Source organism: Nematolebias whitei, chromosome 17, assembly GCF_014905685.2.
Source record: "Nematolebias whitei isolate Nwh7 chromosome 17, NemWhi1, whole genome shotgun sequence".
Classification (NCBI taxonomy): domain Eukaryota; kingdom Metazoa; phylum Chordata; class Actinopteri; order Cyprinodontiformes; family Rivulidae; genus Nematolebias; species Nematolebias whitei.
In genome coordinates this window covers 21,504,361-21,524,643 of record NC_056514.1, presented here as the reverse complement: position 1 = coordinate 21,524,643, position 20,283 = coordinate 21,504,361, and the positions used below count along the sequence as shown (strand labels likewise).

The 20,283-nt window shown below is 39.4% G+C and overlaps 2 protein-coding genes across 2 annotated transcripts in view; one reads left to right on the top strand and one right to left on the bottom strand.

Moving 5' to 3' along the window:
• Positions 1–5,868, top strand: part of LOC119423925 (WD repeat domain phosphoinositide-interacting protein 1) — a 15,318-nt gene extending 9,450 nt beyond the window's left edge. Inside the window, exons 11-12 of the mRNA XM_037691354.1 lie at positions 2,268–2,407; positions 3,662–5,868. Coding sequence (XP_037547282.1) covers positions 2,268–2,407; positions 3,662–3,783 — 262 coding nt within the window. The 3' untranslated portion in view covers positions 3,784–5,868. The remainder of the gene's footprint in view (positions 1–2,267; positions 2,408–3,661) is intronic.
• On the bottom strand, positions 5,758–20,283 carry arsg (arylsulfatase G). The gene is made up of 12 exons (XM_037691353.1): positions 20,228–20,283; positions 19,989–20,035; positions 15,833–16,075; positions 15,472–15,707; positions 12,269–12,383; positions 11,999–12,145; positions 9,116–9,318; positions 8,966–9,046; positions 8,727–8,835; positions 7,790–7,910; positions 7,625–7,715; positions 5,758–6,515 (listed from the first exon to the last, which is right to left on the bottom strand). The coding sequence occupies exons 3-12, from the start codon at positions 16,060–16,062 to the stop codon at positions 6,205–6,207; spliced, it is 1,644 nt and encodes a 547-aa protein (XP_037547281.1). The 5' UTR covers positions 16,063–16,075; positions 19,989–20,035; positions 20,228–20,283; the 3' UTR covers positions 5,758–6,204.

Here is a 20,283-nt window from a genome sequence, read left to right as displayed (position 1 = left end):
AATTTTTTTTGCCAAATTCGGTCAGCACTGAGGGGACACTGCAGATAATGATGTCTTGGGAACGCACGCTGTAGCTGCACTGACAACGTGACATGTAGGAGGAGATATGTGAAGGCAACAGACCAAGGAGTGATTTAAAGATGAAAATGTACCAGTGGGAGAGTCTGCATGAAGTTAATGATGACCAGTGAATACAGGGTGTAATGGTGGGTACGGTAGTTACAGCCAGTTATGAATCTTAAAGCACCATGATAGACAGTGTCCAACATCTGCAGGGTGCTTGCAGGAGCATTCATGTAAATAATGTCACCATAACCTGTGATTGGTAGGAAAGTAGCAGTTACAAAGTGTTTCCTAGCGTTCAGAGTTAAACAGGATCTAGTTCTAAAAAAGAAACCCAGTTTAACTTTCAGTTTCTTTACCAAGTTTTCAATATGAGGCTTAAAGGAGAGATGCAAATTGACCAAGGTACCCAAGTATTTATAAGAATCGACAAACTCAATAGGAACACCAGTCATAGATAAGATAGAAGGAAGGACTGCTGGTACCGACTTCCTGTTTGAAAACAACATCCCTTTGGTTTAATCAACATTTAGCACCAGTTTGAGACGGAACAAATCTGACTGGATGATGATGAATGCAGACTGTAAAAGCTGGAAAACATTAACAACTGTTCTAGCTCGACAATAAACAACTGTGTCAGCATATAAATGTGAGGATGTGTCAGGAATGGTGGGACCTAAGACTGAGCCTTGTGGCACATCATTATTGACAGTTAAATAGCTGGAAGAAGTACCATTATGTTGAACACATTGCCTTTGATCTGAAAGGTAATTAGAGAACCAGCTGATAGTGTGATCTGAGAAACCACTGTCTGAGAGCTTATGGCATAAGTTGTCATGGTCCACAGTGTCAAAAGTTTTAGACAGGTCTAAATAGAGTACAACACATTAGTCCTTAGCATCCAATGCTTCAACAACATCATTAAAATCCTTCAACGAAGCCGTCATTGTGCTGTGTTGTTTACTGAAACTTGATTGAGGTAAAACGTCAGCTCGGTGAGAGAACTGGTTATAAAAATAAATTTTAGAGAGACTGGATTTCTCAGAAGAAACAATGGGCTGAGGTTCACCAGTGTGCCACAAACAGCCTAAGATTAGTGGAACACTTTCAGAATATCTCATCATCTTCAGTTTAGGATACCGTCAAAAGGTTTCAAGAATCTGGAGAAATCTGTGATCAAATAAAAAGACTGAAAGTCCATATTGGATCTTGATCTTTGGGCCCTCAGAGGCCGCTGCAACAAAACCAGGTCTGATTCTGTTCTGGACATCACTGCAGGAACACTTCCACAAGTTATTGTCTGTAAACAGTTCACTGTGTCATCCACAAATCAAATCTTTCTTGCAAAGAAGCCATATGTGAATATTATCTTCTCTGAGCCAAAGCTCATTTAAAATGGACTGAGCAAGTGGAAAATCGTTTTATGGTCTGAAAATATGGGGAAAAAATAAATAAACATTTTTAAACTACAGATGCCATGGTTACATACCACAGAGGAGCGGGAACATTAGCCTGTTATCAGCGCACAGTTTAAAAGCCTGCCTCTCTGATAGTCTAGGGGTGCATTAGTGCTTATTGCATGGGCAGCTTACACATCTGGAAAGGCACCATCAATGCAGAAAAGAATACAAGATTTAGATTATAATATGCTTTCATCCAAATGAAATCTTTTCCATGGAAAGCCTTGCACGTTTCAGTAGAACTATGCCAAACCGCAAACTGCATCCATTACATCAGCATGGCTCCGTAGTAGAAGAGTCCAGATGCTGAACCGTCCTGCCTGCAGTCCAGACCTCTCACCAATTTAAAACATGTTAAGAAGAGAAAAAAAATCCAGCGAAGAAGACCAGTTAGAACTTGAATCAGACATCAGATAAAAATTAGACATTCCCCTCCAAATACTCCAGCAGCTGGTCTCCTCAGTTCCTAGATGTTTACAGAAAAAAAAGGGGATGCTTCACGGTAAGAAACATGACCCTGTCCCAAGTTTTCATACATGTGCTTCTGCCTTTAAATCAAAATATTGTATATTTTACATGATGTCCCAACATTTTCAGAATCGGGATTGTAAATAGTTGTATTTTCTTCCCTGTAGATTTCAACTATGCAAGAATCCAGTTTGTTGCAGTTCTGAATTACTTGATTTTAAACTTTGTGTAAACATTTTAAAAGTGTTTTGAGCATTTCTGCTTCTGTTCCTACAGACTCTTTGACTCTACAGAGGAGCAGGAAGATGAGAAGGTAGAGGAGAACCAAGAAGATGCACCTCCACAACCAGCCAGCCAATCATATGCTGCCACTGTGGCTCTCCCTTCAACCCCGCCCTCCTCCACCACGCTCATGGGTAATGAATACATTTGCATTATGCGTTTCAATTTAATCTGCACTGAATGTAAAGGTAGTGTACTTTTAAAACCATTATACTGTATTCTTAATGTTTAATTTTTATAGATTAACTAATAGTGCTGACTTTTTGAGGTGAGTAATTTTAGTTTTATCAATGTTATAAAAACCTTTTGTCACCATTCAGGTCCTTATGTGTTGCAAGAAAAATAATAAACAGGTGCAGTTTACTGAAATATGCAAACATACATGAAAAGTACAACATAAAGCCACTGACTAGTTCGTGCAGTTCAGAGTTCGAGACTCACTCTTGTTCTCTCCTGACCTCTTCTGCAGACATGGACAATGATTTAAACCAAAAATCCTTTAAAAAGTGTGTTGTCTTTGATCTTTACGTGTCCATTTCAATCAACCTTTATTTATACAGGTAAATCCCATTGAGCCTCGAGGACTCATTTACAAGAGAGACCTGAAAATTTATTTTCTTTTAATTTCTTGTGTGCTTTAACATATTAAGCCATTTTCAGTCACCTTTACAAATCCAAGGGACTCAAGAAAGATGTTTAGGAATAGTAAATGCTACAAGTAAAAAATTACAACTTCTCTCAGTTTCTGTCTAGTTTTAGTGGTTTTGTTTTTCCTAATTTAAGGACATAACTCAGTTTTTGCTCATCTGTTGCTTTTTTTAATTGCATTGGTCTCGTGTGCGTTACATTCCTTTAAAAAAGCACTGCACACCGACGTTCCAAGTTTTTGGCTAATAGCTCCTTGGGAATCATCTTGTTGATGCAAAAATGCTGTTTTTGGTCAGGTTTTACTATCGTCTGCTGCTGAAAGGTGAAATAATTGTGCTAGTGTCTGTATGTGTGTGCGTTTTTCTGTTGTTTTAGCAAAATATCACATGAAGTACTTGACAAATTTATCAATGAATGTGCATCTATAGCTGATTAAGTTTTGGAGTCAATCCAATTCAATCTTTTCCATTACAGTTGACTAAATTTCAGCCCATTGTACACATACTGAGCTCAAATTCGGCGTGGTAGTAGCTGAGATGCATTCAGTCATACTGTGTGAAATTGATATAAGGTTATTTTTGAGATTTAACCAAAACAGCTGTTATCTTTCAACATAAGATGATCCACGTTTAAAGCCAATGAAAGGTGGCTGTGTTGCTTTGCATTCATGCTGTCTTTAACCGAAGTCCAAGATGTGATACTAACTTTTTTATATCTTCTGCATTGTTGTGTCTTTCCAGGCTACTCTGAAGACGGTGGAGCCCAGAAAGGTGAAGTCATCCCCGAGCACGAATTTGCAGAGGGCCCCATTTGTCTGGAAGATGAGAACGAGTTCCCTCCAGTTGGCAATCAGAGTAACTAATCAAATCTCCTCGTTTCCCAAGAACCCCTCGCACCTCTGCACAGAAACATGTTCTTGTTTTAAACGGACTGGACAGAAATATTCCTGATGAGTCGACACTTTTCAGCACATTTGCCATCTCAGAAGTTTTCCTTACTGACCTTTGGATCAAATCTTCACAAGTATTTCTTCTTGGTGTTTGTTTTTTGGTGTTCTGCGTACCCCTCACTTTCTCAAAGGAATCAGAGAAAAGAAAACTAAAACTGAATGAAGGGTCCACTCAGTTGGAAAAAAAAAAATAGACGCAGAACATTAGCGTTAGACATAGACAGACTTGAAAAGCTGTCTAAAATGTCCTACTGTCAATTCCTACATGATGCGAGTACCAACAGTGTTCAACGTTTGTAAGAAACAAATGCACATGGAACCGAAACCCTGACAGCAAATTTCCATTACTGTTACTGAAGTTATCTTGTTTGGTTTATGATGGTGATGGGAAACTTAGAATTTTATGCATTTCTGATTTTCTTTTCCTTTTTTGGGTGACATAAAAAATATCTCATAAACTTCACTGTGCATGATCCAATATTTTACATTTGTGGCTAGAAACATGCTTGAATCTTTGTTTTTGGTATTTTTTAAAGAGAATTCATGCATTTTTCTTTAAGACCTCCAATCCTTGCTTTGTTTTCTCACATAAACTTAGTCCTTGTCCACACAGAAACGCAGTTTTCCAAACCGATCTTACCATTTCTAATAATTCTCTCGTAAACACAGCATTGTTTCCACATCCAAACTCAAACACTCAAAACACTGTAGTATATCTGCCAGGCCTGAGTGTGGTGCTAAAGCGCAACCATAAAAAACACCAAAAACATGAAACAAGGCACGGAGCATACTCATAAAACTTACAATGCTGGATAAGAACGTTAAACACAACAGAAAGAAGCGGATGCCCGTGGCTTAAATTTTATGATTATTAGAATTCCTGATCATTAAATTAACTGCTTATCCTTGTGTTTGTTCTGCACACTGATAAATAAAAGTGGATCTTTTCCCTGGCCAGAAGAAAGGACCTAAATGGACCTTACCTCTCACTTGTTTAATTGGGTGGGGGGGTTCTGATTTGGTTATATTTATGCAAAAAACAAAAGGTTTACAAATGTTCGAACACCGCTGCATAATGCATATGTGTTACAGTAGGAACAACCATGTGAATAAGTAGTATTACAAAAAGACTGACGATACCCGAGTGGTGGAGAAATGACTTGTCTGGCTGCTTTTATTCAGGGGTCGAAATATCTAGAAGGTTGTTCAAACCTGATTTTATTTTAGCAGCCTAGCTTCAAGCCAAATACAGTAGTGGTGGTGGTGGTGGGGGAGGGAATCCCTGATAAAGCTAAAAGCACAGTTCATGTTTTGTATCCAGTCTAAGCAGCTAAAGATTAATCAAGAGGGTCTTTCTGCACATCAGACCCATGAACTTCTCAACGGGCATTAAATGTGTCGTACCTCCATATAGAGGTGTAGTAGTTTCCTCACGAAGGGCAAAAAACAAAAATAAAACAGTGAGTAAAACTATTTAAATCATGACGTGACAGATGCATTCTATTACTTGCTGATGCTGCTTTGATACTAACAACAGAAGAGACTAAACACCTCCAAAGCCACAAACGTAGCCTCATATATTTGGAAGAGTCAACTCTGTCAGGAAAAATGGTCAAAATCTAAATGTGAAAAACCTGGTGACGAGCTGCACTTTGCAAAGTTAATCATTGAATTTCTGTGAGATTCTGAAGACCTTTTTATTTACATGATGCTGAGTATGTCAACGTGTATCTCATACTTATTTTTACAATAATGTATTCCATATTGTTTTGCAAAGTATTTTAATTAAAACACATAGACTTACCATGTGTTATATGTTGAGGATTTGTACTGTATGTATAATGCGCTGTATATAAAAAAAATTATATACGTATAGAGATAACCTGGTAATTACACGCGATTTGCCAAAAGATGGCGTCGTTAGGACTCCCCTCAAACTGGACTGAGCTGTTCGGTTCTGGACATTTAAATCAAGCTCCAATAAACCTGAAAGTTATGCAACCCTTCAGCTGGCTCACTTTAACTTTTATAATTTGTACTATTTATGTCATATACATATTTATTGACTAGTATCTTTTCCATCCCTGGAAGCATATTTCCTTGAAACATTTTTAACTATGTATTTATTTACCCTTTTTTTTTTTAACAAATGATTGATCTCACAAAGAGTTACAGAAGCTACCACTAAAAAAACGACCAAAGTTCAGCCACTTGTTTGTTTGCACATCTGCTACATCTGGACTTTGAACCGCACAAACAACCCTTTCCACACTAATTTCTAATACACCCAAAAGACATCTGTCTCCACATGTCTGCCTATCTTTGAGGGTTTTATCAGTGTTTTGTGCAAGTCTCTCCGTCTTCCTGTGACGTTGGGTGACACCGACAGACGGCCTGTGTTGGATCGCAGCAGGGTGCTGCTGACTCATCTGTGCTGTAGTCTGCTGTGGACACTGACTTGTCAGTAGCAATGTCCCATAATAGTTCCTCCCTTTTGCGGGCAACCTTTTGTGCGACAGCCTCATACTCAGGTGTGTCAAACTGCAGGGGTGATTCCTCGGCCTCCTCACGTTCCAGATCAAATATCAGAGGTGGGTTGTGGAGCTGCTGCTTTCCTGTTCCACCACCACAGGCTTCTGCTGCACCTGTCAGGAGAAACACAATTCCTAAAATATTTGCCTCTCTAAAGTTTAAGAAGTAGGGTTTATGTGCTGACAAAAGACAAGAAGTGGGAAATAATATTTTTGCCCATATGCATTTTAGTGTCTTATTAAAATATCTCCTAAACCATTGGATGGATTTTAATGAAACTCTCAAACAGTAATCATTTGATGTACATCTATACCTGATTAACTTTTTGGCTGAGACCAATTCAAGATGGCCACCACAGCTAATCATCCTTAGCAAACACTAAAATGGCTTTAACCGAGTCAATTTTAAAGATATTCAGCTGAAATGTTGTGTGGTTGTAGTTGAGACTGATCCTCAACACATACTCTGAGCTCTAACAAACTGCAAGATCTTTGCACAGCACTTTGGCCAATGGTGTTATTTTTAAAGTGCTTTATAAATAAAGTTGTATCTTTGTTTAAAACTTTGCTATTAACTCAATGGAGTGAACCCTGTTTTAGCAAGATATCTCATGAACCATTAGACAGATTTTAATGAAACTTTCAGAAAGTCATCAGTAGATGTACATCTACTGTAAAGTCAATCGGATTCAAGATTCAAGCTGCAGCTAATCAACCTCTACTAACACAAAAATGACTATAACTCTGTGTCAAATTTACAGAAATTGAGCTAAAGTTTGGTGTAGCAGCTGAGACATCCTCAGCATATTCTTTGAGCGCTAACAGTTTGTGCAAGATCTTGTTTATCACAAGATTGTGCACATTGTTTTGAAGCTTTTACCAAAATGGCTTTAACACTGTCCCTTTTTGATGATGCTAGTTTTAAACTCTGGCATGAAAAGCCAAGGGTGATGTGCATTCTTTAAAGTGGTGCTAAACTTTTCATTTTAAATGTCTATGGGATATATCTTAAAACTGGTACGTTTTTTTTTCCTTCAGCATGTTTGATTTGCCCTACACTAAAATACCACCAGTTAGTGCCACCATGATGATTGATGTTCACTGCAGGGGCAAAGCAATAAGCTGTGCTTTAAAAGAAAAAAAAAAAACAATGAAGTTAGGTTAGTTAAGCCAAAAACTGTGAACTGCAAAGGAATTTTAAATGATTTGTGTCTGGGCAGCACCTGTGATGTAGAAAGCCTTGTATTTTCCTGCTCGAACGGTTTGCAGGTCCCCAAACACCCCCGCTGCCCCACTGTTGGGGTGGAAGAGAAACTGCGAGGAAAAAGACAATGACCTCAGCTTACAGCACCTGCTGGAACAAAGCTACATTTAAGAAATATTTGTACCTCACGACCGGTGAGTTCACGCTGCAGGACAATATTTGTGGCATCGATGCCATCGTAACGTCTGTCTGAGGGGGGAGTCACTCCAGCCAGAGACAGAACTGTTGGGAAGATGTCCATGCCACTGCGATACGAGGAAAAAACAGGCGAGACTTGGTGCATTTCTGTATATTCACTCACTTCAGCAGTTTTAATATTTCATAGGCAGGGTGAGTCAATAATATATTTTCATATTTGTGCTGCTAGCAAGCAAAAATGGTGCTTCAAAAGGTTTAGAATCAGTTTGATTTAAAATTCTGAACAGAAAAGTGAGTAAAAGATTAGGAAATGTTCCGATTTTTTACACCCGTTGCTTGTAAATGATTTGTAGCCTTCCAACTTTTGGTTATCTTCTTAAAACTTTCTAGTTTAATAAAATTATTGGTGCTTCTTGAGTGGAAAAAGCTTATTTTTATGCTTATTGGATGATGAGGTCAAGGCATCTTCAGAGAACCTAGCAGAACTTTTTCTTCTTGACATAGTCTATTTTTGGACTCGTTTCTCTGAAGAACCATGACCGTTTGCGTCTTCAGCTGCTTCACAGACACATTTTATTTATTTCTCCACAACCAGACCTTTGATGATTGCAGCCTATAATTTTGGTTTCAAGTCATGTCCATTTGTTTGCAAACTGTTTCCATGTATATCGACCTGCGCACTGATTTTTTTTGCATCAGCAGCTTAGTACATTTTTCTACCTTCTTCAAGCAAATCATAGATTTAAACAGCCAACTGAGGTCTTCCTGTAGCTAAACCTTCAAAAAAATTTACAAAACTAAAATATTTGACAAATGTTGCTTAAAGTCTCTTTTGGAGCCTGTTTTTTTTTTTTATTTATTTCTTGTTGTTTATAGAGATGTTGTCTGTATGTTGTAGCAGTTAGCTGGTAAAGTGAGCATGCCTGAGCAGAGCTGAGCTAGTGGTGTTTGCTGGGATTCTCCCAGGCCAATATACCACTGTGGGCACCCTGTGACCTCCCTCCCAGGTGGTCTGCTTAGCTGAACCTCCACCTAACGCACACGTAAAAAAAGATCACTTATCAAATAAGGCCTTTCAAATAATACAGTATACTAAATCTCCAGCCACTGAGACGCACAACCTAAATATTTAAATTTTCTAGGCTGTCCAAATGTTTCATACCTTTATTAGTTTGCCATTTTCCTGTAAAAGGTCCTACACTTCCTGCATACTGGCACTTCTGTTCCCAAGGACCATTGTCGCCTAAAACAGGACCTCGTGTGATTATCAAATTATTCAGTTAGAGGAGAAATAAAGGCAGAGCTGACGAACCAGTGAACCAGATTAGAGCGTTGTCTTTATCTGAGGCTGTTTTTAATTCTCCAATCAGACCATCCAGTTCTTGCAGACTGGCAGTGTACACGTCATCGCTTGGATAGTGAGGGGTGGTGGGGGCGTCTGGACTGAGCGGAGGGGCCAGTGGGACGTGCATGTGAGCCAGTGCAACGTAGAGCAGATACGGCTGTCCTCGAGTTCTGAAAATATAAAACAGTCTGGTTTCAGAAACGTGTGCTGGGAAACAAGACGGCTGCAAATGCTCCACGTGAAGAAGGCTGCATGACCAAAAACTGGTGTGTACCGTGTAGATGATGGAAACATTTCATATGAATAATCTCTCTGTGTGGCTGAAACTGAAACGTCCGTGTAACTTGTTGCTTTTCTTTAAAGGAACGTGGCTTTTCCAGCTGGAACAAACAATTGATTACTTCCCTGAATTGAAGCCAATTTTACTGTTGAGTATTGGTAATATGATAACTTCTTGGTCACATGACTACACAGTATTGCATGTGCGTGTTGCCTTTTTTATGAACAGCTGTAAACAGCAGGGTTCATCCCCTTCATCAAACTCCAAACACACACACACACTTTCTTGTAAATATACTTTTTGGGGACTTTGCATTGACTTTCATTCATTTTCTATAGCCTGACCCTTACTCTAAACCCAACCATTACTAGTGCATGCCTAACTCTAAACTATCCGCAATTCACACCTTCATCCTAAACCTAACCGCTAATCCCCCAACGAGACTACGGGGACCTGGCTTTGGTCTCCATAAAGTGCAGTCGGTTCCCACAGTGCATGATTTTTTTTTTGTATAATTGTTCCCTACAAGGTAACCCGAAACAAAAACACCAAGTTCAGGTCAACTGCTGTACAAAAACTCTCAAGATTTAATGAACCTGTAATCTGAAATTACAGCTGAACTGACTTGTAATTTTATTTGAACACTGCTTTTCATTGGCTTGTGATTCAACGATACTTTAGCTCAAACTCAGTGATTATTGTTTGACTTGTGCGTGTGTCTTTACCTTAGCAGCCACTCTTCATTTACTCAATCTTAACTTTCTCAAATCGATCACTGGTGCAAACATGTTCTCAAGTTATAATCTCTTTGAAATTATTTACTCTGAAAGCACCACCTTGACAAAAACTACACCTCACAGAGTCGACCTCAAGGGATTAAACTACTTCTTTACACACAGACGCTCAATCTGTTTCATGATTAAAGTGATGGAATACTCCAGTTTTAATTCTTATGTTTCCAACTCATTAAAAGCAGGGTCACACGTAACAGACAGACCCCACAGGCGAAATACTTTGATGAAAGACTCTCACTATGCTCAAAGTTTGAAACTTTGAGTTTTGAATCTTAAATAAGTCCTAAAGTGCTATTACATAAATGAGACTGTGTATGCATATGGTTAAAATGTCAGTAAGAAATAATAGTTTTAGCAGTTTTTTTCTTATTGCAATGTCATAAAGACTTGTAAAAATAAAAATCACAATAAAAGAAACAAATTCTGCATAATTATTTTTGGAAATGTGCTAATAATTTAATACATTAATTTGTAAGCTAAATTTTTGAATAATTGCCAACTACCGGAAGGGATTTTAACCTACAGAAACCGAAGTGTCTAAAAAACAGTCACTAATGGCGACGTTCACGGAACAGCTGTTTGGGATCGAGATGTCCGACAATTTTGACCGTACAGGTGCATCTCAAAAAATTTAGAATACTGTGAAAAAGTTCCAATTTCTTTTTTTTGTCAATCGTTTCAGAAAGGGAAACTCACATCTTCCATAGATTCATTAGTGAAATATTTCAAGTCGTTTTTTTTTTATTGTAATTGTGATGATTATGGCTTACAAATAAGGAAAAACCTAAATTCAGTGTCTCAGAAAATTGGAATATTGTGCAGAGGTTTAATATTGTAAACTCCTGGTGTCACACCCCAATCAGCTCATTAACTCCTAAACATGAGCTACAAATGTTACATTCCTCTTGTCAAGCCTCTCCTGAAACACCAAAGTCCCTGCTCAATAATCCAGGTATAAAATCCAACACTGTTCAGTCAGGTCATCTGGGCGTTTTCTTTTTTAGCCGAGATATTTTATCCTTCAGCCAAAGGACTTCTTCAATCTGAGGAGCCACCAATGAACACAAGTGAATTGCACAAACAGCATACTCCATAGTGGGGAAAAGCAGTTTGCTGGTGCTAAGATGGCCTCCAGGATCCACCCTCTCCCCCGTCAACTCCTTTGAGTCAGTCGTGCCAAAGTGGTTCAAAACACCAAAGTTCATGCTCAGTAATCCAGGTATAAAAAGTGTGTTTTTTCCACTATGGAGTATGCTGTTTGTGGGAATCAGTTGTGTTTGTTGGTGGCTCCTCAGACTGAAGAAGTCCTTTGGATGAAGGATGAAACGTCTCAGCTAAATAAGAAACCATCCAGATGACCTGACTGAACATTGTTGGATTTTATACCTGGATTATTGAGCATGGACTTTGGTGCTTAGAACCACTTTAGCATTGACATAAGAAACTTTTTCACAATATTCTAATTTTTGGAGATGCCCCTGTAGTTCAGGATGTACTTTGTGTTTATTTTCATACTTTACAGAGGATACCTTTAAAGCAATATGTTAAGCGAAAGAACACAATTTATTTTATAACTTGTTTTAAGTCACTAGGATGCAACTATATGCTTTATTTATTTCAAAGTGAGTTTCTAACTTTACCGGTATTTATTGTCTATAAATATAAAAAGAACTCAAACCGAAATAATTAGTTTAGACAAAATGTTTTCCCCTTTTTTGGTTTCTTTCATTTCTTTTGTTTTCCACACTTTGTCTTTGTTTTGCACGTGTGCTGTACCTGGCCCTGTGTATAATCCTGAGCGCAGCAGATTTGTACGTTTCTGTTAATGTCCACAGGTCGAGCGGCTGCTCCACGATACTGCTGTTCTCAACCAGAGGAAGGCCCACCTTGGAATAACAGCCTCCGTGTTTGCTCGTCCTCAGTCTGGAACATAACATTTGAGGATGAAAACACAGTTCAGTTGTTTATCTGTGTATGTAAATGTTGAGCTGTGGCGTTGTTGTGCACGAGCACTAAGCATGTCAGCGTTAATACATACAGCCATACCTGGTACCTTCAGGTATGGATGAAACACAAGGGGAGCACGGGGGCAGGTTATATCCTGGTGTGTCAGTACAGCCCATGTCATTACTGTAGGGAATACCCATGTAGTAATCGAAACCTGTCCAAAATACAAGAAAAGCAATTTGTTCAACAATGTTTTGAACTGTGAACGGTGAAGCAGTGGTTAGAGCCATCCTAGGGCCTTTCTGTGTGGAGTTTGCACGTTTGTTTTGTGCACACATGGGTTTTCTCTGGGTACTCGTTTGCTCCCACAGACCAAAAAGATGCATGTTAGGTTAATAAGTAACTAAATTTTCTCTAGGCGTTAGAGTGTGTATGGTTGTTAGTCTCTATGTAGGACTGGGATGGGCTTACAACCTGTCCAGGGTGCACTCCGCCTTTGAAGCAGTGTGCTGGAAATAGGTACCAGCTCCCCCGCAAATTGAAAAGGGAAAAGTGGGTAAAGTAAATAAATGGATGGATGATTTTACTCTTACCTTAAGCTAGCAGGCATGGCATTTGGACTTTGCCCCTCAGCACATCTGTTTTCTTTTGGGGGTAATACTATTAGGGGGGATGAGTCAGTGTGCTCCATCAGCTGTGAGTGTGTTTGTGGTTTTTGGACCTGAGCATCTTAGGAATAAATTTTGCAGTCTTTCTCTTGCTCTGGATGGTGTTAACGTGGCCTCCAGTTCTAAAGTTAAAAACCTTGGTGTTATTGTTGATCAGGACATGTCTTTTAACCCCCCATAGTAAAAAATGTTACCAGAACTGCTTTCCTCCACCTGCGTAATGTCACTAAAGTTAGAAACATCTTGTCCCAAAAATGATGTAGAAAAACTGATCTATGCATTTATCACGACTAGGTTGGACTATTGCCATTGTTTATTATCTGGATGTCCAAATACTTCTTTAAAAACATCTTCAGCTGATCCAAAATGCTTCTGCCAGAGTTTTAATGAGAGTTGATAGAGAGATCATATTTCTCCAGTTTTAGCTTCTCTCCACTGGCTCCCTGTCAAATTCAGAATATAATTCAAAATCTTACTTCTAACCTACAAAGCTCTCAACAACCCAGCTCCATCTTATAGTACGGATCTTATTGTTCCAAATTTTCCCAACAGAGCACATCGCTCTCAGGCTGCAGGTTTACTTGTGGTTCCTAGAGTTTCCAAAAAGCAGAATGGGAGGAGGATCTTCCAGTTATCAGGCTCCTCTCTTGTGGAACCAACTTCCAGTTTCTGTCCATGAAGCTGACACATTGTCCAGTTTTAAGACTGGGCTTAAAGATTTCCTTTTTGATAAATCCTATAGTTGGTGTTGGCTTGGGTTTCCTGAGCTATCCTTCAGTTATGCTGCTATAGTTATGCTACTATGTTCCTTTAGCAAATATCACAGTTTATATCTTAGATCCTTATTGTTTCTTTTTCCACTTTAAATTTTTGCTATTGTTGGATGTAACTGGGACCCTGTGTACACAAGTTAGTTCCACCTCATGTACCACATGTGATGCGAATGACAATGAAGAACCTTGAATCCTATAGGCTTAGACTGCTGGAGGACAAACTGACCACATTTCTTCACTCTGCTGATGTTTTTACTCACTCTGCTCAACCTGTTTTGTATTTGCAATTTTTTTCTATCCTTGACATGTGTTTTTGTCTTTCAGGTGCACCTGCACCAACATCTGGACCTGACATCCTGTGCTCATTTGTTTCTCCTTCCTGTCCTCTCAAACTAGCCGGTCGAAGCAGATGGCCGCTTGTCCTGAGCCTGGTTCTGCTGGAGGTTTCTTCTTTTAAAAGGGAGTCTTTTCCTTTCCACTGTTGCCACTGTGCTTGCTCAGGATGGGAGACTGTGACTAAGTGAAACTTCAACAAGTCTGCTGGATTCCTTAGATAGAGAACATTACTAATGGCTTTTGTATGTGAATGTTCCTTTAAAGTGCCCTGATACAACTTCTGTTGTGATTAGCACTATTTAAATAAACTGAATTGAACTGAATTGTTGTCCCACAAAACACAGATTGAGGAAGTTTGTGATTAGTGTTCCTGCTTAGTTTCTATCCTGCAGTGAGACCGATGATGTCATAAACTTAATGTAACTGGAGGGGCTTTGAAAGTCCGAGTGCTAAGTTGTTGCACTCAAATGGAAAACTACAGACAAAACAGTGTTGTGTAACAGAAGCACGTGAACTTGTGTTTCATGTAATATATGTATTTCCTTTTACCTGAATGTGTCAAAAAGACAAGTCAACAACTAAACTTTGTAGTGTTGTTTAAAACATTCTTGGAACTTTTTTGTGTGTTCCTAAAAAATGAACAGTTATATAAGAAGATCATTTTAACACAAAGGAGTGCTTTTCCAGCAACAGCATATAGTAGGTTGTGCTTGTCAAAGTAACATTCACATTGAATGCAATCGGTGATGTTTCCCTGTCAAACTTTTGCCCGAAGCATCAAACCGCCTCAGCCAGTTTTCCTTGTTCTTATGAATTCAACGAGTCTTCCCCACACAGAAAAAACATGATTCCTCAGACCAGACCATTTTCTTCTACTGCCCATGGTCCACACCTGATAATTAATGTCAACTGGATACGCATTTAGTGGTAAACACAGCAATGACACCACAACCGGTGGTGCTGCTGCTTAATACACCGTAGTATTTACATTATTAGTGTTTAGCATATATCTTAGATCTTATAGCATACCGTTTAGTGTTCGTTTAGTGTATTTCTTAGATCCTTTTATAATGTTTCTTTTGATACTTTTGTTATTTTTGGGTGTAACTGGGACCCTGTGTGCATAATTTCGTTCCACCTCATGTACCACATGTGATGAGAACGACAATAAAGATACTTGAACTTGAATAACCAGTTCGTAGCTAACTGCATTAACCTTTTGAGCTACAGTAGCTCCTCTGTTGAAGGGAACAACACACCGTTGCTTCAGACATGCATCAGTGAACCTTAACTCCTCCCAGTAACAATTTAGCGCTGAAACACATACTTTCCCGATTTTGTCTGCTTTGAACACATCATAATGTAGAAATGTATGTTTCCTTGTTGGCTAAAACCACTCTCCTAGGTATTGTAACGAGTGGGGGACAATGCTGATGGAATCCCAGGGAAGTGGATACTGGCAAACAATAGACTGAGCCAAGCCCAGTGGAGAGTGAGTGCACTGAACCCATCAAGCTCCTTTTACCTCTCTTAGTTGGAATGTATGGTCCGCTGTGCCCAAGATGCCACTTCCCGATCATGGCGGTGTAATAACCTGCCTGCTGCAACAGCTGGGGCAAGGTGATTTCAGAAAGAGGCAGACCAGCCACAGAATTCACTCCAAAGTTATGTATCACCCCGTTTCTGAGGCCATACCGGCCTGTCAGGATCGCAGCACGGGACGGAGAGCATGTTGAGGCTGGGGAGTGGAAGTCCGTCAGTCTGGATACAGAATATTTGTAGAAATGTCACAAGTTTATCTGGAGAATAGATTAGCTACATGGAAAATCAACATTATTTTCACTTTGATGGAAGTAACCGCCAGGTATTAAATCAATAATATATACCTAAGTCCTTGCTGGGCCATCAGGTTAAGGTTTGGTGTGTTGTTTGTCTTCTTCTCTGGTTGGTTAACATCCAGGTCACCCCAGCCTATATCATCTGCCAGTATAATGATGAAATTTGGCTGTGTTCTGACCCTCTCTCCAGTTCCCAGTCCCTGTTGGGACACTGTGTGGAGCAGCAGCACACATAGCAACACCCCGGACAGTTGCAGCTGGTTTAAGGCCTCCACCATTGTAGGTTAAAATCTGTAAGGGTGACACTGAAGCTCAGCATGCACACATCTTTTAGAATAACTTAAAAGTGCTGCTCATCTGATGACAGAAATCACAACTCCAATTACACGAAGGGACAACTTTCATATTTAATAAACATGGCACAAAAAGTAAAAAAAAAAAGTTTGGTTAGTTATTTCTTTGTTGTAACAATGCTTATTGGCAATAACTTATACTTTTGGAAAGAATGGTAGTTTGCCTTAAATGGTGCAGAATTTGCTAGGAAAATGCATCTGTGAGTTGAGCAGCAGAGTTGAGGATGTGAATTGTGCCCACGAAAGACTAGACACGTCTTCTCTGCCAATGCAAAACAGCTTATTCTGCTATTGACTCTTGTTTTGAGCTTCTAGTACCCCAGGTGTTGACAATCAGGTGTCAGCGAAAAACAACCTATCGCGCACACATTTCCTTGCTTCTTGTGCTCTGTTTATATTAAAACTGTCATTTTCTTAAATTGTGCAAATAAAAAAGGTATGAACAAAAGCTTTAAGTCAAATGTGCAAGAAAATCCTCCTCAAGCTGTTGACGTTTGTGTCTCTTAGAGAAAAAAAACTGTAAAATTGAGAAAAGAAATGTATATGCAGTAACAAATCACTTTAACTCATTTGTTCAGATCTGTCATAACGCCCCACATATGGACTGTATTGACTCCTCGCCTGCTGCATGTGAACTTTTTCTGCATTTCTTTACTGAGAAAGTCACTTCCACCCGGGCCTAGATCTCACCTTCTGCTCATGACCCCTGTAAGTCATGAGCTCTGCTGTTTTTTACAGCTTTGAACCTGTGACTCTGTCACGGCCGTTGCAGGAGGTGGTTAGTCTGTTAAAGCCAACAGCTTCACCAAGTGATGCTATTCCTCCTCGTTTATTGAAAGAGGTTTTACGCACTGTATGGCCTTCGGTCCCTGTTCTTTTGAATAGTCTGTCCTCTGGTGTGGCCCCTGGAAATTTTAAACATGCCACTGTCCAGCCTCTGATTAAGAAACCAACTTGTCTTGACCCCTTTGTTCTTGCTAATTATAGACCAATTAAACTGCCATTTCTTCAGAAAATTCTTGAGAAGGCAGTGTACACTCAATTAATGGCATTTTTGAAAGAACAGAATATTTTAGAGGTTTTAAAGTCTTGTTTTAAATCTTTACGCTGTACAGAATCTGCCCTTTAAAAAGTTTTTAACGATATATTTTAGCAACTGACTCTGGTGACTGTGTTGTCCTTTTGCTTTTAGATTTATCGGCTGCTTTTGACACAGTGGACCACAGCATTTTACTTTGTCGTTTGAAACAATGGGGGGTGTCAGCAGTACAGCAATGGACTGGTTTAGGTCCTACTTAGCGGAGCGTAATTTCTGTGTCTGCCTTGGTGACCACGCGTCTTCCTCTGCTCTTATTTTGTGTGGGGTTCCGCAGGGCTCAGTTTTAGGCCCCCTCCTATTCATGCTGTACTGCTCATGCTGCTCTTGGCTCTATTTTTTTTTTTTTTTTTTTTAGAAAATATGGGATCTCCTTTCATTGTTATGTGGATATATGTCCTGTTAAAGAAAAAGGACTCTAACTCTCTGAGCCCTCAGTTTTCATGTCTAGAGGACATAAAAGACTGGATGGCTGTGAACTTTTTAAAGTTTAATGAGGAAAAAACTGAGGTGATGGTCTTTTGGAAGCTCCACTGAGACTCCCAAAGTAGATGTTGGTTCCTTGGCCCAGTATATAAGGCCAACTATTACAAACCTAAGTGTCAAAGTCAATGCTGGACTAAACATATAAAACCACATCAGAGCAGTTCTTAAATCTAGGGGTTTTTTTTCCATTTGAGGCAGCTGGCTAAAGTAAAGCTGATTCTTTCTCGGCAGCATTTCGAAAGAGTAATCCACACCATTGTTACCCTCGGCTGGATTACTGTACCACACTCTATACAGGAATCAGTGACTCATGTCAGCTTCAGTGGGTACAGAATGCTGCTGCAGGGCTTTTTTTCATTCATTCAAACTTAATTTATAAAGGTTAATCCCACTGAGCCTCAGGGACTCATTTACAAGAGAGACCTGATAAACTTTTAAGGATTCAAGCATTCAAGGTTCTTTATTTGTCATTCCACCACATGTGGTACATGTGGTGGAATGAAATTGTGTACACATTGTTTTAACTGGCACATGAAAGTTTGACCACATTTCCCGTTTTATCCTCCCTGCGCTGGCTGCCTGTACATTTTAGGATTAATTATAAAATTATTTTATTTGCTTTTAAAGCTCTAATTGGACTTGCCCCGCCCTATCTCTCAGAGTTGCTAGCTATACACACCCTCGCGATCCCTCAGGTCATGTGATCAGCTGCTCCTGAGTGTGCCGAAGACAAAGCGTAAACTCAGAGGAGACCGTGCTTTTGCTCTGGCAGCTCCTAAATTATGGAACAACCTTCCCTTGAATATCAGACCCTGTCTGTTTTTAAATCCCTTCTTAAAACCCATCTCTTCTCCCTGGCCTTTGACACCATCTGAAATGTAGACTTTTAATAATTTTAATCACTTTTAATTATCTGATGGTATGACTGTTTTATTATGTGTACAACACTTTGGTCCTGTGGGTGTTTAAAGTGCTCTATAAATAAAGCTGGTATGGTATGGTATGGTATGGTATGGTATGGTATGGTATGGTATGGTATGGTATGTAATGCCAGCTGTAACACAATATATCCTATTGCTGCTGCATGAACTATAATGTCAGTTCTTTACAATATAACTATAACAGTAAGATTTGTTTACAAAAGGATGATTGTCACTAAATTTGTGGAGCATTTTGCCGTCAAAGTGGTCTTTGAGAAATCGAACATCTGGAATTCGTCCCAAGAAGAAACGTTTATTTATGAATTGAGACATCTTTCAACTCTTCTTAACCCTGCTCCTCCAATTAACTTTATTTCTTGTGAGCTTGTTGGTGTACAAATTGAATCCATTATCTATAACAATTGTGCCAGTATTCTCTGCTGAACTTGTTTCTGTGCCACACAAGAACACGGGAAGGCATCTTCTAAGCAAAACATATGAATCCCAAGTGATGTCTTAAAGGGATCAACAGCTAAACAGAGGCATTTATGGATTATTAACCAACATATCAACAGTATAATGTGGTATTTTACAGACAGAAATCAGTGGCTTCACATAAGGAGAAGCTACTTATTTTAATAGCTTTAGAGTGGTGGGCTATTTGTCTGTGTGGATTTAAATAAGTTATAGGACTTATGGATTTGTGTTTCCCTGTGCCACTGGTCCAGTTTCAGTACTTTTCCTCAGTTCGTTTTTGTTCCTTTGTCCCATGCCCACCTTCACCTGCTCCCCATTGAGCCACCAGTCTCCAATCTCCTCATCAGACCTGGTCCATTTAGTCTCCCAGTTTTCACCTCACCTGCATTCTGGCTTTGTGCTTCCATGCCCTGTCCGAGTCTCTTAAGGTTTTGTTGTTGCTGCTGCAATATCAGCTTCCTCTCCAATAAATCTTTACATTTCATTTCAAGCACCTGGTTGTCTGCATTTAATAAACTGTGATAAGACAGGACAACAATCCTGCTTCTATAGCTCCAACATGGGGAAAATATTTTTATGTATTAAAAAAAAGCGGGATAAACATTTTTATTTTAGACACTGATTAATATCAGACTATAGTTATGGAAGAAATAAAACTATCCGAGTCTAAATTGTGTTGTTGTGCTTTTAAACTGTTGCATGTATTTAAAATTAAACTACCAGGAACAAAGTTTGTTAACAGCTGAGCACCTCAAGTCCACGGAGCTGTTATTAGAACTGGCTGCAACCAGATCTTCCTCGCTCCTCGCGCGGGTTCATATAAATGTGAGCTCGTGGCACACACAGAAGTATAGTGTGTCTGTTGGTCTCACGTGTGCGTGCCGGTTGTCCGTTCATGGATGCAGCGCGCGACACCCTGCTGAGGAGGAGAAGAAGAAGAAAAAGGATTATCTCCGTTTGAAGTTGGCGCCACCGGTGAGCTAAAACACGTCATTTCACAAACTATCCTTTCCGTTCTGCTTATGAAGAATAAAAGTTTACGTGTTTTAGAAGATATGAACATTTAGTCCAGTTGAGTATTCGCTCTGACGCGCGAGGAACCGATACTTACAACTTGTATGAACGTGCCAGTGAGCGACGTCACAAACAGCGCGAGGAGACCGAACT